The sequence below is a fragment of the Scardinius erythrophthalmus genome, assembly GCF_964197995.2.
Source record: "Scardinius erythrophthalmus genome assembly, chromosome: 19".
Lineage (NCBI taxonomy): Eukaryota > Metazoa > Chordata > Actinopteri > Cypriniformes > Leuciscidae > Scardinius > Scardinius erythrophthalmus.
This window is the reverse complement of record NC_138239.1, coordinates 27,029,935-27,055,613: the sequence shown is the minus strand read 5'-3', so window position 1 is coordinate 27,055,613 and position 25,679 is coordinate 27,029,935. Positions and strand designations below refer to the sequence as shown.

The 25,679-nt window shown below is 38.7% G+C and overlaps 1 protein-coding gene across 2 annotated transcripts in view; it reads left to right on the top strand.

Annotated features, from left to right (window-relative positions):
- Positions 1-23,592, top strand: part of akap6 (A kinase (PRKA) anchor protein 6) — a 178,597-nt gene extending 155,005 nt beyond the window's left edge. For both annotated transcript variants that reach the window (XM_081347605.1, XM_081347606.1), the window contains 4 exons: positions 13,286-13,501; positions 15,832-18,861; positions 20,650-20,769; positions 22,627-23,592. In XM_081347605.1, the coding sequence (XP_081203731.1) occupies positions 13,286-13,501; positions 15,832-18,861; positions 20,650-20,769; positions 22,627-22,668 (3,408 nt within the window). In that variant the 3' untranslated portion in view covers positions 22,669-23,592. The remainder of the gene's footprint in view (positions 1-13,285; positions 13,502-15,831; positions 18,862-20,649; positions 20,770-22,626) is intronic.
- Positions 23,593-25,679: the final 2,087 nt, after the last annotated feature.

Sequence of the window (25,679 nt, the reverse complement as noted above, 5' to 3'; positions counted from 1 at the left end):
ACATCTACCCACCCCCAAAGCTTCACAGTCCTTGTACCTCGTCCTGGGTCGACATTTCATTGGGTAACATTCGGCAGTTTTGTTTTAAATTATGTTTAATGTTGATGATAGCATTATTTTACATATGCATATTACATATGCTATCGCTTGTTTCTGCATCTTATTAGCATATGCTTTGATGAGGAGAATTAGTACTCTTTCAGAAGATGTGCCACAGCGCCCCCTAGTGTGTAACTGTGAAAACACGGAAACCTGGACATTTCCGTGTTTGGCGGGGAAAGAGTTAAGGAACCCTTTTTTTTCCCTTTTTTTTCTGGTGTAGCCTTGTAAATGTCAAAGCCTATTAAATGTTACAAATTATGGCTTTTCAATTATGCTATGATGTTGAATGGCTATAATTACACATTTCATTCACAGAAAAATCCAGTTAATAGAGACATCAATAGCAGTATATTGGCATTACTGATACTGGCCTCCATTCATAGTACAAGTTGCCATTAAACATTTAAAATATACAGTCTTTGTTGTTTCTACACTCATTTTGAGATTCAGTGCAAAAAGCCTAAAAATGAATGGCAAAGTTTAGTGTTAAGTGCAATAAATCACGATTAATTACAGTAAAATGTGTGATTAGTTGGTTAATTGATTGACAGCAAGAAGGGTCAGAGCAGAATAAAGTATATATAAAGTTTTGGTGGATAAGAGATGAATTAAGTTATTCATATTATTATATTTCATTTCCATTTCCAGACATGCAGAAAGCTCTAGTTTTCCGATTTGTAATTCCCTAATTTACAATCATTTACAAAAGTTTGCGCATCTCCTATCGCTTGCGTTTTCCCTCGTTACATAGTTTAGATACTTTGACACTGCTTTTCAAAAAGAGCGAAGTTCTCTCAGCTCAGTTTTACCATTTATCACACATTTTACTATTTTTAAATCTGTTTCACAGAATTCCATGGCATAATTTCCATTGCCATATGAATGGGCATCAGCCATCGAAAAACCTATATTGATCAAGCACTACATATCAGTCCCTAGCATAGCACCTGTACACCTGCTGAGACACATTTGCTGAGACTTTGCTTTTTCAGAGCAGCTTTCACTAAACCATAATGCACACTTAAACTAGAATACATGACGGCATTATGTCAGGTAGTCTGGGTGTGTAGCATATACACAAAAATGAAACTGCTTAGTCAAACTGCACAGGAGAGAACCGCTCTCTAAAATAAACAACCTGCTTCGCTTGATCCGTGCTCCTTTAATAAATACAGGGCAAAAAGCACACATCAAATCCCCTGACTGAAAATCCATATGAAATAATTATTTGAGTTAAAATCCTGAGAAACAGCTTGGAGTATTAATCAAGACGTGTCAAAACACAGGTAGTGGAGCTGATTACATCCACCTGCTGAGTGACAAACATAAGTGAGGAAAAGCTTTAAATATACACAGAGCTAAATGATCAGGAGGGGGGAAATAAGGCTCACTTTCTCCTTTGATCAAATGACATGCAGCCAAAAAGGCTCACATTGATTTCTCAGGGATAATCCAGAGAAAATAGCAATACAATGATCGGAAATATTGGTAAGTGCCATTTATATGGACTCTGCCATTGCACTACAAGGAAAGAATGAGAAAGGAGGATGATTACATGGATCTGTTTTTTTCGTCTGCTTTTGAAGCATGAATTGGCTAACTGGCGTGACTTGGCGTGATCACAGAGCACTTGAAAAGCATCAGCGGGAGAGCTGAGATCTACAGTACACCTCTCTAAATCTCTGAAACAGCACCGTTCTCGTCTCTGTCCACAGTGCAGCCAAACTTAAAAAAGCAGCATGAAATGGCGTTTGCAGCCTGTGTTACTTCTGTAATCGGACATTTTTGTGAGTGAAAACTGTATTTAATGTGAAAAATGTAGGCAGGGACTTGACTGGAAAATGTACCAATCTAGTTTTCTTATAATAATAATAATCGTTTAAATAATAATAATGATAATATGATTTTTATTAAAGAGATAGTTCACCCAAAAATTTTAATTCTGTCATCATTTACTGTACTCACCCTCAAGTTGTTCCAATCCTGTAGGAATTTATTGAAAGCATGCACTTTAATTTGAAACCTAGATTTTTAAAATGTTAAAATTGAAAACTAGAAGTTTTTTTGTGCATGTGATAATATTTTCTGCTTTTATCACTAATAGGGTCTCTGTATTTTTTTTAATCATATTATAGTAATGTATTTTATTAAACCAGTAACCAACTCAAGGTAATGTGTGACAGAGATTTTACTGTTAGTCATTGTAAGGTTATTTTTTTGTGGCCGACTGCTGTAATCTTACACTGACATGTTATTCGTGTGTATGATATTTGTTTACTGTTTCGGAAAGGGTCAAGGGTTTGAGATTACCCTAGAAACTCAGCATTTAGTGATTTTGATCAATTCATCCCAGATATTTGTGTTTTAACTGAACATCAGTTTTGGCAGTTTAAAAGTTTATCTATGACCTGTCTGTGTAACTAAAATCTATATGTAGTGCCTTATGGCTGGAGCTGCTGGAATGTGTCTGTTCAGTGTAGATTCCTGATGCCAATAAAAGGCTAAAAGGATGTGTAAAGGGAGAGATAGTGAGACACTTCGTTATGAGTAACAGGTATGGTCACCCTTTAAAATGTCATCATAAAAATGTCTGTCTTCCACTGAATAAAAAGCATTAAGTTCTTTACTTGCTAGGGGGAGTGGAGTGTCTAAAATTAGACTCTATTGTATCTTAACCTTCACTGGTCAGGCGGCTCAGAGTAGTTGGCTGCCAATTTCACTTCTTTCATTAATAACTGTCTTTCCTTTAATAGTGTGCCTTCATGATATTAAAACCCGAGGGTTGGACTTTTCCTGTCAGGGAGAGGAGACATGACGGGATCCGCATGCCAACTTTGGTCATTAGTTAACAGTCATTTTACTTACAGAATTCATTGTATCCTGAAGATTTGTCATTTCTATAAATATAAGAAATTAATGCTTTTACTCATCAGGGATGAGTATTTCTGTTTCAAATGATTGCTGTTCTTTTGAACTGTCTATTCATCAAAGCGTCCTGACAAAAAATGGCATCATGTTTCCACAAAACATATTAAGCAGCACAATGCTTTTCAACATTGATGGTAATAAGAAATGTTTCTTGAGCACATTAGAATATTAGAATGATTTCTAAAATATATTCAAATAGAATAATATTATTTTAAATTTAAATATATAATGCACCTTAGAGTTCTGAGAGAATTCATTATAGATGGTGGATGGATTGGAGACAAATGTTTATCACAAATATTCTTATTTCAATATATTATGTATTTAAACCTGATTATAATGAAAAGTAATGAAGTTAATTAATTCAGTCCAGTAAATAGTTAAAAATGGACTTAACTTTAACTTTTAACGTTTTATGTTGTTAACTTGGTCAAAAAAATGACTTGATTTGAGGTATCATTCATTTCTGTGGCTTAAACCGTGTGGGATTTATACGCTGATGTATCTCTTGGGGTCACTAACCTCGAGTATTGAGCCAAATTGAGACTCGATGGTGGACACACCGCTAATAACCGTACTAGATCTTCTTCTTTGTCTTAGCGATTATTGTCTTTTTCAGTGATTGCTGTCGAGCAGCGCCAAGAGCCCTTTCAAAAACACCTCCAACTCCAAACCACGTTCCTATTAAAGGAATTTCACAGGAGAATTAGACTAAATGGAAGCCAGACTGAATATCTGCGGCAGCATTCCAGTCAGAGTCCATCTCCACGTCTGCCCGGCACCTTTGATCAGCTCGCCGCAGCGTGGGGCCCCGGGGCCTCATCCTCCGGGTCCCGTCAGTCTGATTGAATGTGACGGCGCAGATATAATATCAATACTTTCTCCATGATTAGGAATAAGGAACTCCTGTTCTTTGGCAAGTGCTAACCGCATTAAGCCAGTTCTGGGACGGGCGCGCGAGAGCGCCAAACACAGAGTTAGTGTCTCATCAGCTAGTAATGGGGAGCAGACAGGTGACAGGCCTGTTCATTACACACACAATCGACTGGCCGCACACACACACAGATGCATAGAGTCGTATTTTTCATTATACATCCATGCCGCTTGCTTTCATTTACAGGCGCTAATGAGAAAATGTCCCCATTGATGGCAATGTTATCACTTTGCTGCCATTTGTTTGCTTTAGCACGGTAAAGAGGACGTCTGCCGTTCGTAACACATTAGTCTCATTTTGAAAACACTGTCAGTTTTTTTGTCTTAAAGGGAAAAATAATTAAAAATAAGCATCCTTTGACAACAAGCTTTATGGAAGGTCACTGACAGCCCGACTCAAACCAATGCGTTTCCGTCTCGGGTAATTTAGACGTATTTGAAATAACGAACACGTCAAGCAGAATGCAAAACAGGATCCTTCATCATGATCGTTTTTCCTGTATAATATGACTAGCGTCAGTCTGCTGACATCGAGTTTTGTCTTGCTTGAAGGTTGGTTAAGTTTGCTTTTATTGTCTATCCACTCACTGCGGTACTATTCCTCTCTATTAGTGCGTCGGGATCGAGGCCTCGACTGACAGGCGTTGATGAAACCCGAGCAGGCCGGAGCCGAGGGGACGTGTCTGGGAACAAATGGCCGACATGAATTCATTATACTCATTTGCGATAACAAGTGCTTGTGGTTTTAATTGACTTAATCAACAAATAGAATTAATCAGAGATTTCTAATTAATGATAATTGATTGAATATCCACTGGGTCACTGTCAGAGCTCGGTTCCCGTGTCCTTGCCGTCACTGTAGGGGATTTGGGGCTCCGCTCCTCAATCTCGCCGAGATTAATTGAAAATGTTAAAATTGCAGCGGCTGTAAAGAGCGAAATGAAGTGTGCGCTCATTTTTCCCGGCGGAGACCGAGAAACAAATACCCCCGAAACCGAAAGAGCAGAGCCTGTCGTCTGGCTTTTTTTGTTGTTAATCCTCCGGAAAGCACGTCAGCGCCGGTGCACGCGTCATTTAAACTCTCCTCGCGCTGCACGCCAAAAAAAAAGAGAAGAAAAAAAAAAGTCGGAATATCATAAGGCTTAGATTTTAATGAAATTAAGTGGGAGGGAGAGATGGGGAATTGGAGTTTAAAGGCTTTAGGCTGCGTCTGGATGGAGGCATGGTCTGTTCTCATTTTGTGCTGAATAAAGAGATAAGCAGTTTTTTGGAGGAACACTCTGGGGAGGTCTGTGTAATACACATGCATCTTCACGGCTCGGCTCTCCGCCTCAGGTGTGATTACAGACTCTGATAGCGAGAGACCTGTAGATTAATACTGTACACCAGATGGATTTAGCCACACGATAACTGCCAGGGGAGGGAGGTGAGAGAGAATAGTCATACCGTCGTTCTGAAGATTGCGTTGGCGCCTAAGCACGTCGTGAGACGGCTGATCCTCTGATAGCTTTATTAAACAGCACCTGATAGATGATCCACCCGTGATCTTGTCTGTTCTTACAGCGGATGGACAACTGAAGGGTGGCTATATATGTTTTGTTTCTCAAAATACTCCCCAGGGATCATTTTATTGCTGAAGCACAATGTGAAGTGGACACAAACACTTGGGACATAAATAGTTAACTTTTATTAATATTAGTCATAAACAAGGGTTATTATACACTGTAAAAAATGATACGATCAATAAGTTATGACAACATGCTTTTACATTGCTTTAACTCACCAAAATAAGTTAAGCTATACAAGATTTAACAAATTTAAGTCAGTTTAATTTAATTTGAGTTGAAATGACTTACAGTTTTAAGTACAATCAACTTGGATGTTTAAGGCAGCACCTTTTTTTCCCAGTGATTTCTAAATATCTTAATTTGCCTTTTAAGTAGTTTTGATTTCAATTATTTTGCACTCTGTCATTGTTAGTGTATTTACTATAGTATTTTTTTTAGTTCCAGTATTTTAAGTGGTAACTAAATAAACAAGCGTCACCTGAACAAAATATTCCGTTACAGTTTAGTAGTAATGATTTCATGAATTTTTTCACTGAGAAAATAGAAAACATCAGATCCACAATTGTAAACGTTCAATCTTCAATCGCGCCTTATAATTCAGCCTCGATTATCACCCCGCAAGAACAATTACAGTGCTTTACAACTATAGAACAAAAAGAGTTAAATAAATTTATCATTTCCTATAAAACAACAACATGTTTATTAGATCCCATACCAACTAAACTATTGAAAGAAGTGTTACCTATAGTGGAAGAGCCTCTCCTCAATATTATTAACTCGTCTTTATCTTTAGGTCATGTTCCAAGAACATTTAAATTGGCAGTTATAAAACCACTCATTAAGAAACCACAATTAGACCCAAATAACCTAGCAAATTATAGACCCATTTCAAATCTTCCTTTTATGTCCAAAATATTAGAAAAAGTTGTGTCTGCCCAACTGGGCTCTTTCTTGCAAGAAAATGACACCTATGAAAAGTTTCAGTCTGGGTTCAGGCCGCATCATAGCACTGAAACTGCGCTCGTTAAAATCACAAATGATTTACTCTTAGCTTCTGACCAAGGCTGTATCTCAATACTAGTTTTACTTGATCTTAGTGCTGCGTTCGATACTATAGATCACACAATACTCTTAGATCGGCTACAAAACTATACCGGTGTTCAAGGACAAGCATTAAGCTGGTTCAGATCATACCTATCTGACCGCTACCATTTTGTCTATTTAAACGGAGAAAAATCGATCATAACTCCAGTAAACTATGGAGTGCCGCAAGGATCTGTGTTAGGCCCTCTATTATTCTCAATATATATGCTGCCACTTGGAAATATTATAAGGAAACATGGAATTAGTTTCCATTGTTATGCTGATGACACTCAACTATATATTTCATCACGGCCGGATGAAAACGCTAAATTATCCAAATTGACAGAGTGTGTTAAAGATATAAAAGATTGGATGACGCACAATTTTCTTTTATTAAATCCAGATAAGACAGAGGTAATACTTATCGGTTCAAAAAACCGCCCACAAAACCTCTCACAATACAACTTTAACATAGTAGGGTGTCCTGTTACTTTATCCTCTACAGTAAAAGACCTGGGTGTTATATTAGATTGTAACTTGTCTTTTGAAAATCATATTTCATATGTTACAAAAACAGCATTTTTTCACCTTAGAAATATTGCTAAATTACGTAACATGCTATCTGTCTCTGATGCAGAAAAGCTAGTTCATGCATTCATGACCTCGAGACTAGATTACTGTAATGCTTTATTAGCTGGTTGTCCTGCATCCTCAATAAACAAGCTACAGTTAGTCCAAAATGCCGCCGCTAGAGTTCTAACTAGATCAAGAAAATATGATCATATAACACCGATTTTATCATCTCTACATTGGTTACCTATAAAGTTCCGTATTAATTACAAGGTATTGCTACTGACTTATAAAGCCCTAAACGGCTTAGCTCCAGTTTATTTAACGGATCTTTTATCGCCCTATAATCCATCGCGCTCTTTAAGATCACTAAATTCGAGGCTTCTGGTCATACCTAGGATATCCAGATCCACCAAAGGAGGGAGAGCATTTTCACATTTAGCACCGAAACTCTGGAATAGCCTTCCTGATACTGTTCGTTGCTCAGATTCGCTCTCCCAGTTTAAAACTAGATTAAAGACGCATCTCTTCAGCCAGGCATTCATATAATATTTTAATCTTACAGTTAAATCCGGTCTCTACTTCATAAACGCCAGAGGAGAACTGGCCCCCGACTGAGCCTGGGTTCTCCCAAGGTTTTTTTTTCTCCATTAGGTCACCTAATGGAGTTTTTCGGTTCCTTGCCACTGTTGCCTTTGGCTTGCTCAGTTGGGGATACTTAATTTGATTAATCGATTCAACAGTGCTATTGATCTGCATTACCAAACGTGGATGTTTTACACCAGAAACAAACACTGATGTACTATTTTATTTAATACTGTGAAGCTGCTTTGATACAATCTGTATTGTGAAAAGCGCTATATAAATAAAGTTGACTTGACTTGACTTGACTGGTAAAGTTGCATTTCTCTTCACAGTCTAGAGTTATTGCTGTCTAGTGACATTTTTATAGTTAATGCAGGTTGGGTGTAAAGTTTTATACTTTGTATATATCATGTATTTTTTATAGTAATTCATCAAATTAGTTAATTATATATATTTTTTGGAGTCATGAACATATCTTTTAGTTTAGTAATTGTTTATCCAAGTTATGTTCTCATTTAGTTTCCATTTTAGTTTGTGTTAATTGCAGTAATGCTGCAATTAATGTAGTTCATTAGTCTAATTGTTGGATATTTAAAGTTCCCAAGCACCGTAGTAACTTACCGCTTTCCATATTTACAGTCACAGTTGTGCATGTATCTGCATTTTACAGCAGCTTTGAGTCGGAGCTACAAATGAGATCATATTTGACATATTGTAAGGGTTTAGAGTTTTAACACGTTTTGATATGCATAGCAGCTCAGATTGTTTGTTCTTGAGAGAATTAGATGAGAAATGTTTGCGTTCATATGAACTTTTTGAGACATTGTTGAAATCTGTTCTGAAACTGGAGTCTCATTGCAGTCTAGGAGAAACAATTGAGATACTTTTCATTTGTGATTTTTCTTTCACAATATGCTGTTCTGTCTCTCTCTGTCTACCTCTTTCAGTGTTTTGATATCTGACTGAGGCACCAGAGCCCGCTGGCCCCCTGCCAGCGCTTCAGTCTCAGTGCTGGTTTGTGGCTCTGAAATGGAGTCATTGTGTGGATTCACATACTGGAGGAAAAACAGCCTACTCACTGCACCGTGTGTTTGAAAAAGCTTTTTAGCAAATATTGGCGTACTATACTGCACTGTTCCTCTTCCTCAATAAGACTCAATCAGTTTATGAGAACCAATAATGCAGAAACAGTGTCATTTTTCTAGTGTTTTGTATGTCTAAAACCTCAATGTGGCATACAGTACATGCAGTGATGTAGTCTCACGTTTTGAGCTGTTTAATCTAAGGGGACCGGTGGTATCGATTAAACATAGTCATCTGTATTTTACTGACATATCTGAAGGGGGAAGTTACAGTAGGTTAAGAACTGAGTTGTAGCCTGTTGGATTCTATTGGAATCAGGTGTGGTTCATATTGCTATTCATTCTGATTAAGAAATTCTCACTTAAACTGGGCATCTTCTGACTGACATGGAAGTAGAGCTATCACTAACGATTGTATTGGTAGTCTACTTATCTGGCAATTATTTGACGATTAATCGAGTAATTGTATCTTTTTTTGGTAATAAAAATAGACCTAAGTGAACAATAACCATTAAAATGCCTGCACGTATAATAACAATGAAGCAATAATAATTGGTTCAGAAAAAATATTAAAAGCAAGTAATCATGGTTTTGTTGAACAACACTGTTAAAATGCATAATGCAATATACACAATATAAACATAATCAACGTATGTACATTATGTGGGTGCTAACAACGGTTTGATTGCTGTTACATTTTACAGCCTGATCAAATCCTTGATTAATATTGTCCAAACAACATTCATGTCCACTTAATCTTTAATACAATGGCACTTCTTTATGATAGAAATGCTACAACCAATAACGTCATTTCTTGAACATGTGGACAACAAAACATGTAAATTCAGTGCAAGGGTTTAAACAACGGTTTGCATATTTAGAAACATATATTGATGTATTTATTCTCATGTGATCTCCTCCTATTATGATTTGCTTTACAAATCTGGTGAAGTGGCGCACGATGCGTTCCCAGATGAACGTTATAAACAACCCAAACCCAAAGAATATGCAGCGCTGGAGTTTGTTAACCGAGCTGCTGAGATGATAACAGTGCAACTCTTCACTATGAAACACAAAGCGTGTCAGACTTTATGCATTCCCAAATGCACACTACCAAACAAACAGCACATGCAGAGACTGAGTTCGTGTGGAGTAGCATTTACTGTGAACTGAGCCTCTTTGAGACGGAAGAAAAGCCCTGAAAACCTTCCGCAGCACATATATTTATTTAACTGAATAACAGCTTTTGTGATTTCACAATAGTACTATGCTAGATTATGATTTTAAATGGTTTTAATTAGGGCTGTCAAATCGATTAATCGCATCTAACATAAAAGTTTGTTTATATTGTGTGTATATATTATGTATTAGATTATTATATTTTATTATACGCCTTTTCCGGTATTTTCCTGTTAGTCGACACGGGCAAGTTTCAATCGAGGATTTTATAAAAACAAGTTTTCGAATTTAATCGAGGAATCGTGACGGCCCTACATGCAATTTAACAAATCTTTACATTTTATTTCTGTTATTTAAAAGAATGCTTATTTGTCACAATCTCTTTCCAGTAATGTTTAAAAAAAGTCTCATTTTCATTCTATTAACAAAAATAAACAAACTCTAAATTAGTTCTTTTGTGAATCATTTTTTCATTTTTTTTTTCAGCAAAAATATCTAAAGGTCCTTAAAACAAGCTACATTTGCTCTATAGGATATTGAGTCATGTTTAGGTTGTATCTTTAATACGAGTGTCTTACTGCACTGGCTGAGTTTTATTTAGTACGGTAATAAAGTAAAAGAAGAAAAGGTAATAAACATCTGCCAGTGCAATAAGACAAAATACACTCGTATTACTACTTTTACTTTGTTACTAAATAAAACTGCCAGTGCAGTGAGACAAAATACACTTATATTAAAGAGGCAATCTATGAAAACAAGTCTTAATATATTATGTAGTGCTGCTTTTCAAGTAAATATCTTGTTTTAACTATTTTTAGATGTTTTGGCTGAAGAATAAGACAAAATTCTCAGTCTAGTCTAGTGTGTGGTGAATTCCTGCTAACTTATAGTTGCCAAATAAAGTCGTCTTTTTCACTTAGTTTTTGTGCTTTTTGTGGGCAGAGTCCATCACATGTTTGGTGGGCATTTATCTGAAGCCGATATCAGAGGCTGAACAATATCACGTGCTGCCTACTGCGTCCGAGAAAATGTTAAACAACGACAAGCTATTTTATTATAAGATATTTGCATGTCTTTAAGAAGCCAGGGCACCACATTTTCCAGACACTGTCCACCGATCAAAAAAGTGTCCGTTTGAGTGTCAGTTTTCCATCTCCTCACACGTTTCTATCTGTCAGAGTTTCAACTGTTGGGCATGATAACTCTATCACAGCATGTTTACTCCTCGGCCTCCTCTCCGGCATGCCGCCATTGAATTTTACAGTCTCATTACCTGTTTAAAAGACACGGGAGAGGGGAATATGCTAAAACAGAGGAACGAAGCACTCCGGGAAAAATAAAATCCAATTTAAATGTAATGGTGAAATGTAATGGTGTTTAATATTTATTGAAAAATGTACAGAAAATGTAAGGCGGTGCTTTTCGAGGCTGGTGGGATTTGCATAAATTGTTCCCTGAATGTTTTCGTCCCATACCACACATGGAGTAGCACCGTCTCTTCGCAAAGCTGCCGCTGCATATTTAAAAGGGGTTTTGGTGCAGGTGAGAGACCGTCAGAATACCTGCAACCCTTCCAAAGCGTGGCGTTGTCGTCTTTGGGAGAGTCTATATGCTCTGGCGGTTTCATTAAACAAGTGTCATAGCTGGACACTGAAGCATGGGAGTGCAGCTTTGGCCTTTAAATATTTAATTCTGTCGTGTTTATAGGGAGAGGGGGATGTGATTTACACGCTCCTGACAGCCTGAATTGTTGCGAAGACCTCATCAAGCGCACAGGAGTCTCTCTTTCTCTCTCGGTGTCAGTTTCTCTCTCTCTCTCTTCATTCACTATGTTCATTCATGGCTCTGAGGTGCAGTGAGTTCACATATATGACTAGCAATAAACCCCATGTTGTAGTTGTGGCAAATGTTGGAGAATAGTTTGTTAAAAGTCATTTTTTTTGTTAGGCCGCACTACATTTTTCAGTAGTGAGGTTGTAGCTCAGTATCTGTATCAAGTTGTTTTTTTCACTATTTCTGTCCCTTTGTATTGTGTATGAATAATACACAAGAATAAACACGCTTTGTTAGAATGGATCTCTTCATATCTCAAGTTTGGGAAGACAGATTCATTTTACTTAGTTTGTTCGGATGGTTCAAACAAATCATTACTCTGTAGGATTCCCCGAAGTCCCAGAGTAACATTTTGTCATCTTTTTAAGTATTCAGTAACATTACATGTTTTAAAAATGTACCTTCTGCTTCATTAGTTCAAACAAATCTAATTAATTCAAGCTTTTTTTTTCTTCATTTAAAGAGTTCATGTCAATGGATTGGCAACAAAAAATTATACTGATTCGTTTTTAGTTATCAAATGAATCAAGTGTTCCCATAAGTCCTTGCACAGCATTTATTTCGTTTTTTTTTTTTTTTTTGTAAAAAATAAATAAAAACCTATACAGCTTTTTATATATTTGTTTGTATTATCAGTTATGTTTTTATACAGCTTTTTATCATTGTTTTTTGTATTTAAATTAATTAAGTTTTAAATTAATTTTTAGTTTTATTATTTAGGTTTGTTTTATACAGCTTTTAATCAATACTTTTTGTATTCATTTCTATCAATTAGAGTGTTCTTAGTTTTATTTAGTTTTGTTTAATACAGCTTTTTATCCTTTTTTTATATGAATTTCCATATGTAAATTCGTGTTTTTGGTTTGATTATTTTGTGCATTTAGGTTTATGCTTTCGATGTAAATTATATCAGTGTGTTATGCCAGATAATCTCGTATAACTGAAGCCTGTTGCTCCCTTTAAGGGATAGTTCACCCAAAAATTCTGTCATTAATTACTCATGCTCATGTCGTTCCAAACCCATAAGACCTTTGTTTATCTTCAGAACACAAATTAAGATATTTTTGATGAAATCCGAGAGATGAACGAAGGTCTTATAGGTTTGGAACGACATGAGGATGAGTAATTAACGACAGAATTTTCATTTTTGGGTGAAATTACCCTTTAAGTACCTTCAGTTTAGTTTGTCGCTTTGTGACTTCTTGTATAGCTGACTACTTTTTCAAATGGCATACTTGACTGTAGTCTCCACAAGCTCAGCTTCAAAGTTAAGCTTTTAGAGTTGTGTTGTGCTTCCTGTTCTTTGGTAAAACTCTGGCATTAACATATGAACCTTGCCCCCTTAACCTGATGACAGGGATGTTTAACCCTGTTCACAATCTATGAGTGTTTGAGAAGACTGTCCCGCTCCTGTCTCTGCAGGCTCTGTGTATGGAGGTGCGGGGCAGACGGAAGGGCATTTCCTCCGTGCTGAGGCTCTGTCAGAGGCTGTTGGATGGGCCTGAACAGCAGAGCTCAGAGGCAGAGCACCAGTCACTGCAGCTGCTGCAGGTCAACCTGGAGAGACGCTGGGAGGCCATCGTCATGCAGGTCCTTCAGTGGCAGACCAGACTGAAACACTCGCTGGGCAGAGACCAGGTCACATATGCTTTACACTACAGTTACAAGTAAACAAGAGAACATATGTATTGTGAATATAAACAGGGTAGTGCTGTCTGAGATCCACGCTGTGGACGGTTTAATTGTGTTAGTGGTGGAGTGGCATACTAGCAAACTGTTTACTGCAAACTATTTTCTGTTTACTTTATATTATTTTTTAAAAAGCAGTTGTATGCTCCGTTTGCATTATTTAGCATCTAATTCACTAAAGGAATTATGCAAATTGGTGCAAACAACATGGTGATTTATTTTTTCTTGCAAATACACACAAATGCCTCTTTTAATTAAACAAAATGGTTTACTACCAGTTTTCCATAACGCTAAAAAAGGCGCAGTCTGTAAGTAATTTGTGTAATTTAAATATGCATGGCAGAGTGCTATAGCAGCGCAAATAGCGTAAAGTGGCCATAACTGTTTTGTGAATTAATCTGAGTGTGTGAGCAGTATGCAATGATAAACAATAGTATGCTATGTTGTTGTTACATGACCTTACTATGTTGGTTGTTTAATTCAACAACTGTGCGTCCATCATGACGTAAACATATAAAAATGTCTTCATTTTGGACAGTCCATTTAAATACAGTATGTTGTCAATAAGGAGATGTTAAAATCCGTTGACATTACCTCTGGATCCTAATGCAACCATTATAATTCAACATACGGGTATGAATTTGTTTTTTATTCAACCCACTGGGAATCGGCTCTTTGAAGATCTCCTTATATGTTGCTCTGGTCAAAGAAAGCTGCCCAGGCCAATGTTAAGCAGAAATACACTAGTACCAATAATATAGTGCAGCACTGCTGGAACAGTGTAATAAGAATGATGTATAAGGCAGGGAAAGTGGCCACATATTATTCTTGAATACACCGAGTAAGGGGACAGTGGCTAGATGCGCTCCCCGGATACTCACTGCACTGTGAACTCAATCGATTACAAATGCTGCCAGAAGTAACTGACTGTTCTTAATGTATATTGAGTAACCCGTAGCAATGAAATAACCTGATCTTGTATCCCTATTCTGCACTGAAAGGGAGGAAGTAGTCTCATAAAGCACATAACATGTGCACATACCGTGTTCACCGCAGTATAAAAAGACTTCCCATCCTGAAAACGGAAGCCTTAACTAGTCTCTTATTGTATGTGTGGGACCGTTACAGTTCGTGTTAAACAGGGGAGTGGGCCAAGGGCTAGACTTCGCCTTTTGTCATGTAGATGTTGTGCATTCCTGCATGGCAGCAGCAGGGCTCTGGGGAGGCTGCGTGCTTCACACAGAAAAGCCCAGCAACCTGTTTGTGAACGTCCACTCACTTACACAGGGAAGACAAATTACTCGCCCCTCTCTCAGCTTGACCTTGCGGGGCTGAAGTGCAATTTCACTTTTTTTGCGGGTGCAGAATAAAGGGAAATAAAAATAATAGGTAGAGTTTGTTTTTGTGAATACAGTACACTTTGTGAGATGATGAAATAGCTGACTGGTGAATGCTTTACGAGGCCTTGCTCACAACAAGTCTTGCGTCTGGAAAAAAAAATCCAATCGTTACACTTTTAACAGGATTTTTTTTTTCTTTAGAATATCAAGAATTCAGTTTGAAGGTCAATGAAAGAGATAATGATTTTTAAGTTAACTTTCATCCACTCTGAAGGGAGTGGTAAACCAGTGAAAGAGCAACTGTTAAAAGGAAAAAAAGGTTTCAAAAGAGCTTTAATTGACACTGTCAAGTTATTACATGATTTCACTCTCAAGTTGAATAGAGTAGCAGAGACATTCAGACAAAATTTTCAGACCAAACTGGACCGTCTTGTTTAACTTGACAAAATGACTTTTGTAATGGTGTAGCTAAAGGTTATAATTAGTCTATCTGATTAAAATGTTTTGTGCTGCAATCGGGGTGCAAATGTTAGCTGAGGCAGCTTATTGAAATAATTTTTATTTGATTAGACTGATTGATTGTTCTCACAGTTGAAGGTTTTTACCATGCACTAGCAATCCAAACTTGTGCATTAGTATTTTCCTCATCAGCAGAAAGAGAATAAACAGAAATCAAATAAAAATTCATTTTATGGGATATATGACATACAAAGCAAGTGTTAGATTTGCCAGTTTATTAGATTAATGAGATAAAGAGGATCATATAAATAGACTCTTCCTGCTTGAACAAGAAGCAAAGCAATTTGTGTAATTATGCACTGCGCTGAATACCCATATCTAAGCAAAAATGTATTTGTCCCAGATTAACTTTGCATTTGATCTAATTAAAAGTCCAATTGAGAATTTCTTTGCCCCTGACATTTTTTTCCCCTCCTACAGGTCCCTGGGAACCTCATTGAGCCTTCGCTTATGGACCTCCATGGGCTGACGGAAGACTCTTGGGAGTGGGACGAGATGGACATGACTATCTGCAATCTGGAGACACAGGACTGTGAAGATGAGCAAAACCCTGGATCTAAATCACTCCTTAATTCCCCAAAGGAGCCTTTGAATCTCACCGAGTCATTTCAAAATGACATACGGTGCGGAGCAGCCTTGAGCACAGCAGAGTCGAATGCCTCATCTTCCTGTGTTTATCAGGTGTACAATGTTGAACTCTACCAACAACCCCAATATAATCACAAATCATCTTCATCCAAAATCCAGTCGTCACTTTTGAAGAGGCTGAGCTTGGATTCCTCCTTCTCCTCGGCTGAATCTCTACCTGATATCTTCGGAGACCTGTTGAAGGGGAAGCACGAGCTTCTATCGAATTCAGCCAAGAGATCAGAGAGCGAAAGTGGGATAGTTAGTGAAGGGGACACGGAGACCACAGGTAACTCTGAGATGTGCCTGCTGTTCCAGAGTGATGATCCAAAAGTTTGTGTTACTGTCACCCCTCCAACCAGAGAAGATTCACTCAATGGAGACAGAGTCTCAGATGAAGACATAGACAGAGTTTTGGAGCGTGCCAACAAGTGTGCGGAATATGTTGATAGTCTTAGCACTGGGAAGAGAGACCAGAGATGGCATATCATGAGAAAGAAAAGAGAAGATGGTGGAGAAACCAGGCAGAAACACCACAAGGAGCCAGCGAAGATCCTTGCAAATGACCTTGGACTAAGCCAAGAGGCTAATGACCAAAATCTCAACATGAGCAGAGATGACGAGAGGGTGACTACACACCAAAAGCTCCAAAAGGAGTTTGCACAGCTCTCCCAGGGCTCTTCCCTTGACTCCCTTTATGCAGTAGGAGAATTATTCCCATCAAGCAAAGAGACACTAACTCGTAGCACTTCACTGGAAAGTTGGCTTGCTCCATGTAAGAGCACAGAGGATGCAGGTAGTAAGGAAAGTCTGAGGGACATTGGATCGGCTGTGGAGCCCACGGGGGAACTCAGCAGAAGAACTCTGGAGCTTCTAAAACGCCTCGAGAACATCCAAAGCCCTCTTGCTCTGAAGATGACACGTAGCGTCTCTGACGTAACGCTCCAGAGCAGCTCGCTGTGGCGTGGGTCACGCTCAGCTGGCGCTCCCTCCTCCATTAACGAGAGCTCAGCAGCTTCCCTGACAGAGCTGAGCAGCACAGAGGACTTGTCGGTGGCATCCGAGGACCTAGCCGTGCAAATGAACCGCTGCGCTGGTGCTGAATCAAATGCGTCCTTCCGCAAACATTGCCGCAACCAGCAACAAGCCGACGAGACCGACGCGAGCATCAGTATGGTCGTCAACGTTTCCTGCACTTCAGCCTGTACTGACGACGAGGAAGACAGCGATCTTCTCTCCAGCTCCACTCTGACTCTCACAGAAGAGGAGCTTGGTATTAAAGACGATGACTCTAGTGTAACCTCCGAGGAAGAATACACTGAAGGTTCCTTCACTCTCGGGTTGGATTATATAAAGGGTGAGTTTCAAAGCTGGATAAAGCCTAGATCTCAGAGTAGAGAGAAAAATGAGGCAGATCTAGTGGATGAACTGCAGTGTGGCACCCTGTCTAGAGACATCCTGTCACCCATTAAGACTACTAACGATCGACAATTTCTCAGCCGGTCTGCGCTGAAACTCTTGGAAGCCAACACTAATGCTAAAAACGAGAGCCTCAAGCAACAGGAGGTGGACGGAAACCGTCGGGACGCCACCAGGAGCTATATCAGCCGCTTCGCGGATGACATGGAAAACGGCAATGTCGAGAGCTCTCACATCAAAGGGAAGGATGAAGACGACGAGCTGCTGAGAGAAGAGGGAAGTCTGCTAACCAAGAAAGGGGAATCATTTAAAGGCTCCATCAATGACGTCAAAAGCAATATGTTGACCGCCACCTCTCCATCCTCATGCGATCAGAGCTTGAGCTCCCTGGAAGGACAGTTAAAAGGTGAGCTGCCCTGTCACAATTCCCACCGTCCCTCCCCCACCATCTCTCCCGTAGAGGAGTGCTCGGGGTTAGCTGTTCACGCTCACAGCCAACAGAAGCAGCTTGCTGCCTTTCTGAATGACGTCCACGAGAACCATCAAGAAAGCTCTTCAGAGAGCTGCAGTCACCCTGCTTTCATGTCTGAAGAGGCCAAGAGTGACAACGTCCATGACTTTGTGATGGAGATCATTGACATGACATCTGTGGCCCTGAAGACCAAAGAGATGCAGGGAGAGCAGCCGGCGGAGGTATGTAGCCCAGCGTCTGTATCTCAGATCAGAGAGAAGGTCCTCGAGCACTCCCATCGGCTTATTCATTTGCGGAAGGGCGACTTCTACTCCTATCTGTCGCTGTCCTCGCATGATAGTGACTGCGGAGAGGTCAGCACCTGTGCGGAGGACAAGAGCAGCTCCCCGATCCTTTCGAGCACACCAGATATCCGTGACGAAGAGCCGCTCTTCGAGGCCTGCACAGAGGAAGTGTACCTGGGTCCTCCTCTCTGTTACAGCATGTCCATTAGCAAACGGCCCACGAGACACAAACTAATAGAGCCCCTCGGTCTCCTGAGCCCAGCACCTTCATCGGGTTGCGATGAATACCAAAAAGCACATGGTATTTCTCAAGGAAGTGTAGCTGGTAGCCAGTCAGGGTGCCATAATGAGGCGCCTTATCTTAATCCTTTACCATGTGAAACCCCAATAGATACTGTTGAATGTTTTGCAGATACTAAAATGCTTGAATCCAATATTTCCCCTGTAATGACTAAGATAAGAGTCTCTTGCTCCACTACAAATCCTTTAAAAGAGGATGGCAGCCTTTATATTAATCCCAAAATTAACTGTCCGCTGATAAGGAAGACTGATAGCGATGAAAGGGCTCCTGCTTCACAGTTGATGAAACAGAAGAACGTCGGGAAAGGGCGCCGCTCTCTACAGGAAGCCAAGTCGACTCATAAACAGGTGTGTTTCGACATTACACCGTGCTCTATCTGCTTGTAATGAGAGCGGTGTGCGTTTCTGCTGAATTCATCTCATTGACTAAATATTTAAGAGGGGATTTTTATTCATTCTCTCACCCCTCCCCTGCGCTTTTCCCCTGAAGTGCTAATGGAAGAAGGATTTGCAGGCGTAGATTTAAAATTTTAAGGTCTACAGAACAGAATAATCATAATCAGTCAGATTATATTATGATTCATAAGCAAGAATGCGGCGAGGATCATTACTTAATTTCATGACTGAATTAGCATGTATTTGTGTTCTTTTTAAGTAGTTTTCTATTTCATATGCAAACTTCTCCCAGCTTGGTTCCAACTCTGTCTGCAAATCCTATGTTTGACCTTATATCAGGCAAATTAAGTTCCTACTTTCCAGATAATCATTGAGACTGAAAACACTGAATTAATTTGACTCAAGTCATCAATTGAGTTTCAGTGTTTTACTCATAAGGACATATTGATATCATAAAAATGGCTGGATGGTTTTTTTGTATGAAAACAGAAAGGGAACTATTACAATCTTCATCCTTTCAACGTCCATATCTATCTCAGTCATGTTTCTTTCTGCTCTGTCTATTTACAGGATCTCTCTCTCTCTGTCTTTTTTTCTTTTTCTAATGTGAAAAGTGTCAAATAAGCATTATATCAACAGTGCAAATGAAGTAAACAGTAATATTGAGGGATGATTTTTAATGTTAAAATATTTTAAATAAAGACAAAGATAACTATTTTTAGAACATTTTTAGCAAATTTCAAACGAGTGTACTTTATTGGTGTGCATTTCATTTGTCAAATCATTTGTGCCAAATAATAAATTTTTCGGTTGACCTGTGTGCAAACGCTTTTCCAATGGAAGATGATGCAAATGTTTATTATTATAATACAAGCTTCACCATAGAGGTCTGCATTCCCGCGGCTGTCCCGCGGGATCCGCGGGACCCGACCAGATATTTTGCGCCGCGGGATTAAATTTCCGACTAAAAAACGGTAGCGGTCGGTAACTCTGGTGTAATTTGAACGGGAGCGGTCGGTCATTCAATATCACGTTCCCGACGCCGACGTTCTTTCAGAACAGCATATCTTCGCTTTACCTAATCTTAATCTTATCGACCAACAGGGTCTGCCATGTAGGCTAATCAGGACCGTTATGCACGCGCTGCACGCACGGACCAGTAACGGTTCTTTCTGTCATGCATTGATTGTATTTGCCTAACAGCAAAATGTTACGAATTTTGATAATACGAATAAAAATAATAGCCTACACTTCTTCTTTTTTTTCGCTGCGATATTTTTTCCCCTACTACTGTCTGCAGCAAAATGTTAAATTTTGTATATTGACAAGGCGAATAAAATAATAATAAAAAAATGTTTGTGCAGACTACATTTTTATTTTCTCTGTGAAAATGTAGGCTACATGTGAAATTCTGGGAGATCTATATTAAAGCGGGATGGTCGGGTCGGGAAGAAAATTATTCTAAGCAGACAGCGGGTGAACAAATAGTGTATATATAGCGGGAACGGGTGGGTGCGGGATATAACCCCAGCGGGAGCGGGCGGGAGCGGGACCTAAAAAACAGTCCCGCGCAGACCTCTACTTCACCATTAAAAATGAAAAAATCTGTCAATTAAATTACATTCAATTAAATTCTAAAAACTGCAGGGGGAAGAAAGAAACAAATTTCACAAAACAAGAAACATTCAAAAAGAAATAAATGATGGAAGTAGCATTTCTCTTTTCCTCTCTGTCTTTCAGCTGACAAGGTCAGAGAGCATCAGTGGTGTTGTGGAGGGCTGCAGGGCTCAGATCAGCGGTCCACAGACAGATAGCTCATCTATAGGAAGGAGTAGAGTCAGCAGCAGGCCTCAGGTCAAGGTAGGTGTTATAGGACTCGCTTCAACACACACAACCTCTCCCTCCCGGCCACTTCCACCACACCGCTGAAAAACAGCCACAGGGTGTTTTCCACGTCAAGCGTTACATTGCAAACTACCCCATTTTCCAGTGCACTCCATACTGCACGCTAGCATGATTTATTAGTGGCGGGTTTTGAAATGAGTTTGTTTTGTGTTTTTCCCGTTGCTTGTTGGTTGTGAAATTCTGCTTGATAAAAACCCAAAGGCTCACTTCACGATGACGCAAATGCCCCGTCTGGACCGGCAGTGTTATGGTTTAAATTATAGGCCACTGTACTTTCTACATGATGACTCTCTTGCCAGTAAATTGGTTTGAAAAGCATTCATTACATCTACAGTATATATCCAATGGGGTTAGCCTTTGAATTGTCGTCTTATTTTTCTCAGTCTTTCTCTCTTACTGTCTCGTTCTCAGTCGCTGCTGTGGCCTCATCAGCGCAGGGTTGAAATAATGAATGTCTGTTGGTCGGCAATCATTTCTCTTGATGAGAAGCATATACACCTGATGGAAAACTTAAAGAGAGCTGCTCTCCTAGTCTCCCGACTGCAGCAATATACGACACATTGTAATATGGTGGAATTAACAGATGGCAAACACAAAACTGAGTTAGTACTGGGTTGGGCAAAATTTGATATGAAGAAAAAAATTCTATGAAAATGGAAGTTTGATAAGTTTTTGAAAATGGAAGACGGTTATATGATGCAAAAGGAAGGTCATCTTGAAGATTTTGAATAGTTGGTGGGTCGGACACAGTTCGGCAAACGCCCGAGGCTCCAGGGACACGGCAAACGGCAGAGAGAAACAACTATCTGTCTCTACAGACACTATGATGTCAGCCCTGCGGTGATTGTGGGTTCAGTTCACACTACACTGTTAAATGTACCGCAGTGTCACATGACAGAGAAGACCTGGACCAAACAAACAAACATACTAATCAAATGCAATGCTTTATTGTACAAATAACATCTTGATTCATGTTTCACAGTTCATTATGTACCATATATAATGTTCTATCTATCTATCTATCTATCTATCTATCTATCTATCTATCTATCTATCTGTCTGTCTGTCTGTCTGTCTGTCTGTCTGTCTGTCTCTGTCTGTCTGTCTGTCTGTCTGTCTGTCTGTCTGTATGTATGTATGTCTGTCTGTCAGCATATGAAACCATATAAATGACTATGTACTGTATATTATAGTATATTATACTATGCTATACATTACTATATACTAATATATATATATATAGAATTTTTTATATATTTTTTTAATGTAACTTTTTTGATCTGTTAAATAAGTCTGTTGTGAGCACTTACTCTAAAATGTAATTAATTACTAGTTACTAATTACATATTCAACAATGTAATTAGATTACTAATTACTCTCAAAAGGATTGCATTACCTATTACTAATTACTTTTTAAATCCCATATCAACCTCAATCAGTTGAACAATACAAGGATAGACACGAAACTGCTCTTTTAATCCTTTCAAATGAATAATATAAAATTGCGTAAATTATTCTTGAACTGACCAAAGTATTAAAAGAGAGAAAGTCACATTAAATCTTGTTTTATGTAGAATTGTTCTATTGTCTATATACAGTATTTAATGCAATTACATCAGAAGTAACTGTAATTAAATGACAGAGATCCCTTACTTTACTTTTTCAGGGGGAAAGTCATTTAATTACAGTAATGAATTACAACCAACACAGCCTATAAATCTGTTTCTGGATTTAAGATCTGTGAGTTAGCAGCAGTCACTGCAGTTTTACTTTTAGTTACTAACAATGTGAATGTGTGTGTGTTTTTTGCAGAGATTCTCTGGAAGTCTAGCCACTCCTGTGTGTAAACCCTGACTGCTCTAGTGAAGGCTCTCTGAAGTCTCAAACACCACCTCTGGATGGTGATGTGGGGTCTGGAACGGACACCTAACTGGATGTTAGTGCATGGGCCATTAGTCTGGCACTTTAGAGCTCTAAGTCCTTCATCCTCAGCACCCTCATCCTCTTCCTCCTGGCTGCTTTAACTATTTACCCGTGACCTTTGCTGACCTTACCCCCTCAAGCTCCACTCTGGACTGAGCTACCTCACCAGTCTTCCACCATCTCGACCCTAACGCTTCAACACGGTAGACTACACACAAGCCTCTTCTGTCATATTCCTGATGATCAGCCAGCTAGCGACATCTAAGCAGGCTCAAGTATTTGGTGCCTAAGCATAGAGGTATGTTACCTGACGGTCGCCCCATGAATCAGTAATGTGGTCCTAATCAGCCTCGAATGAGACATGAAGTCATGGTCTCCGCGTTCTAAGATCCCTCATGTGGAGGTTACCAAACAGGCTTCACGTTCCTCTCTAGCCGAGTGACGTAACGCCACAGTTTCTATGCAACACGACGGTTGTGTGATGTTGTGTGGCATGTGATCATCTTTCGGCAGTTTGATGCGATACCATTTTTTTTTACTCCCTGAAAAACAAAGAAATGTATAAACATTTTGTGCCTTGCAGTTGCTACATTTTGTTAAACACTGCTTCACCCCATTGTGTGTCCTGCGATCGGTGAGAAAGCAGACGTGTGGCAAGGCTGATAATGACGAATGGGCATCTGTAAATATGTGAACTGTGCGTTCAAACCCTGGTGTATAATGATGTCATATTACTTAATGTTCGTGTTACTGTTTGTGTTACGTGACGTGGATAAATAGTTACTGTTAGACTGCATGGTGAACTATGTACAAGAAAACTTCCATAAATAAACATAATTTAATGACTTTATCACACATGCTGTTCTTGCGAGTTGTCACAGTTTTTACTGCAGACAATATTTCTAAAATCAGATTAACTATAAGTTTATAGTATTAACTGATGATTTTTACTGTTATTGCCCAGCAAAACATATAGAGTTCATTGAACACATCTATGCTTCTATAACAATGTGAAGTGAACCTGCTATTTATTGACCGTTTAGTTGAAAAGGAGACCTATTTTGAATCAAGTTAAAACAAAAGTCTTCTGCAACATTTCGGCATTTAAGATGTATTATATCCTAGCAATATTTATTATCATTTTATTTCGTAAAATTTAAATAAAACATTACAAACAACTTAAGGCGAAACTCATAAAATGTATAAAACCAAAATTCAAGTTAACATGCAAAACCAAACAATTTTAAGAAATTATAATTAATAAACTGCATTAAATTACAAAATTTTACAAATATAAATGTGACAACCTGACATTTATGAAAAATGGCGCTGTCCTGAACATACATACCATTTAAAAGTTTAAAGAGTTAGTAAGATTTTGTAATGTTTCTATTAAAAGTCTCTTATGCTCACCTAGAATGCCTTTGTTTGATTAAAAATATGGTAATATTGTGAAATATTATTACAATTTGAAAGAGCTATTTTATATTTTAATATATTTTTAAATGTGATTTATTTCGTGTGATGCAAAGCTGAATTTTCAGCATCATTACCTCAGTCTTCAGTGTCACATGATCCTTCAGAAATCATTCTAATATGCTGATTTACTGCTTAAGAAACATTTCTTATTATAATCAGTGTTGAAACAGTTGTGCTGCTTAATATTCTTTTTTTCAGGATGAATAGTACATATTAAAAAGAACAGTATTTATTTAAAATAGAAATCTTTTGAAACGTTAGAAATGACTTTACTGTCTCTTTTGATCAATTTAATGCGTCCTGGCTACATAAATGTATTGATTTCTTAAAAAACAAAAAAAACAACTAAATCTTACTGACCACTAACTTTGGAACAGTAGTGCATATTGGACTCGTCTTACTGTATGTCAATGTGATCAATGAAATAACCCTTGTGACAACTTGCCTCAGTTTATGAAATACTGATTCATGCACATTAAACATGCGGCTATACAAATGCAGAAATCTCAAACTCTTTTAACATAGCAACATACTGTAGATAACCGATTGTACGCGTCAGTTTTAAAGCCGAGTCTGAGCGTTTCACTCTGACATCAGCCGGTTATTTTTGTGGCTAATATGCTGTTTACAGGAAGTCCTGATGACTCTGAAGATTGCGTGATGGGCCCTCAGAGATTCAGATATACAGTGCCATCGGAACCTGTGGAACTCTTCGACAGCCAATCAAGCGCTCTCCTGATTGCGCCGCCGCGGCCTGATGATAAGCTCTCTCCGTAATCGCCCATCGGCTCCTGCAGGATTGCGTGTTTGTTGATGATGAGTGCGCGCTTGCACCGGAACAAAATCAGTCGGTGGGAATGAAAGACTCATGGAAGATGAGAAAGCGGTGCGCCTCTGGTTCCTCACAAAACGGAGTACATTATGTTTACTGTATCTCACCAAACCTGTCATGTTTCACCCCAAAAATCAACACATTTTCATGACAATTAAGCCCATTTCTCTAGACTAGAGAACACTGATCTTTGTGTTTGCATTCATTTCTCTTTGAAAGCAGCAAACACTTTGAACTAAATAAATGCATAAATTGCACATATGCAATGAAAACCAGACATTATAAAACTGACTGACCTCTTTAATCCCACAGACTCACGATAAAGATTCCCTGTGTTCGTCCACGCCGGATCCATATCACATTTAAGCGGGGAAAGTCACGTTAATATTTAAAATAAGGTTTTTGGCATTGGGCGATGGCATTGATAAATTAGGATGGAAATGAATTCTTACACTGTCTTCAAAACACTGCATGGTGAACAAATTATTCCCCCTTTTGCAATTAACAGGACATTTTTGTATGAAATGGAAATGGCTTTAAAGGTAGTAAAGGTCATGTGTATCGAACCATGGTGGCTTTGCAATTACAGCCAGTCAGAATGTTGATTTGGAGGCTTTGCCCAGGCATAGAT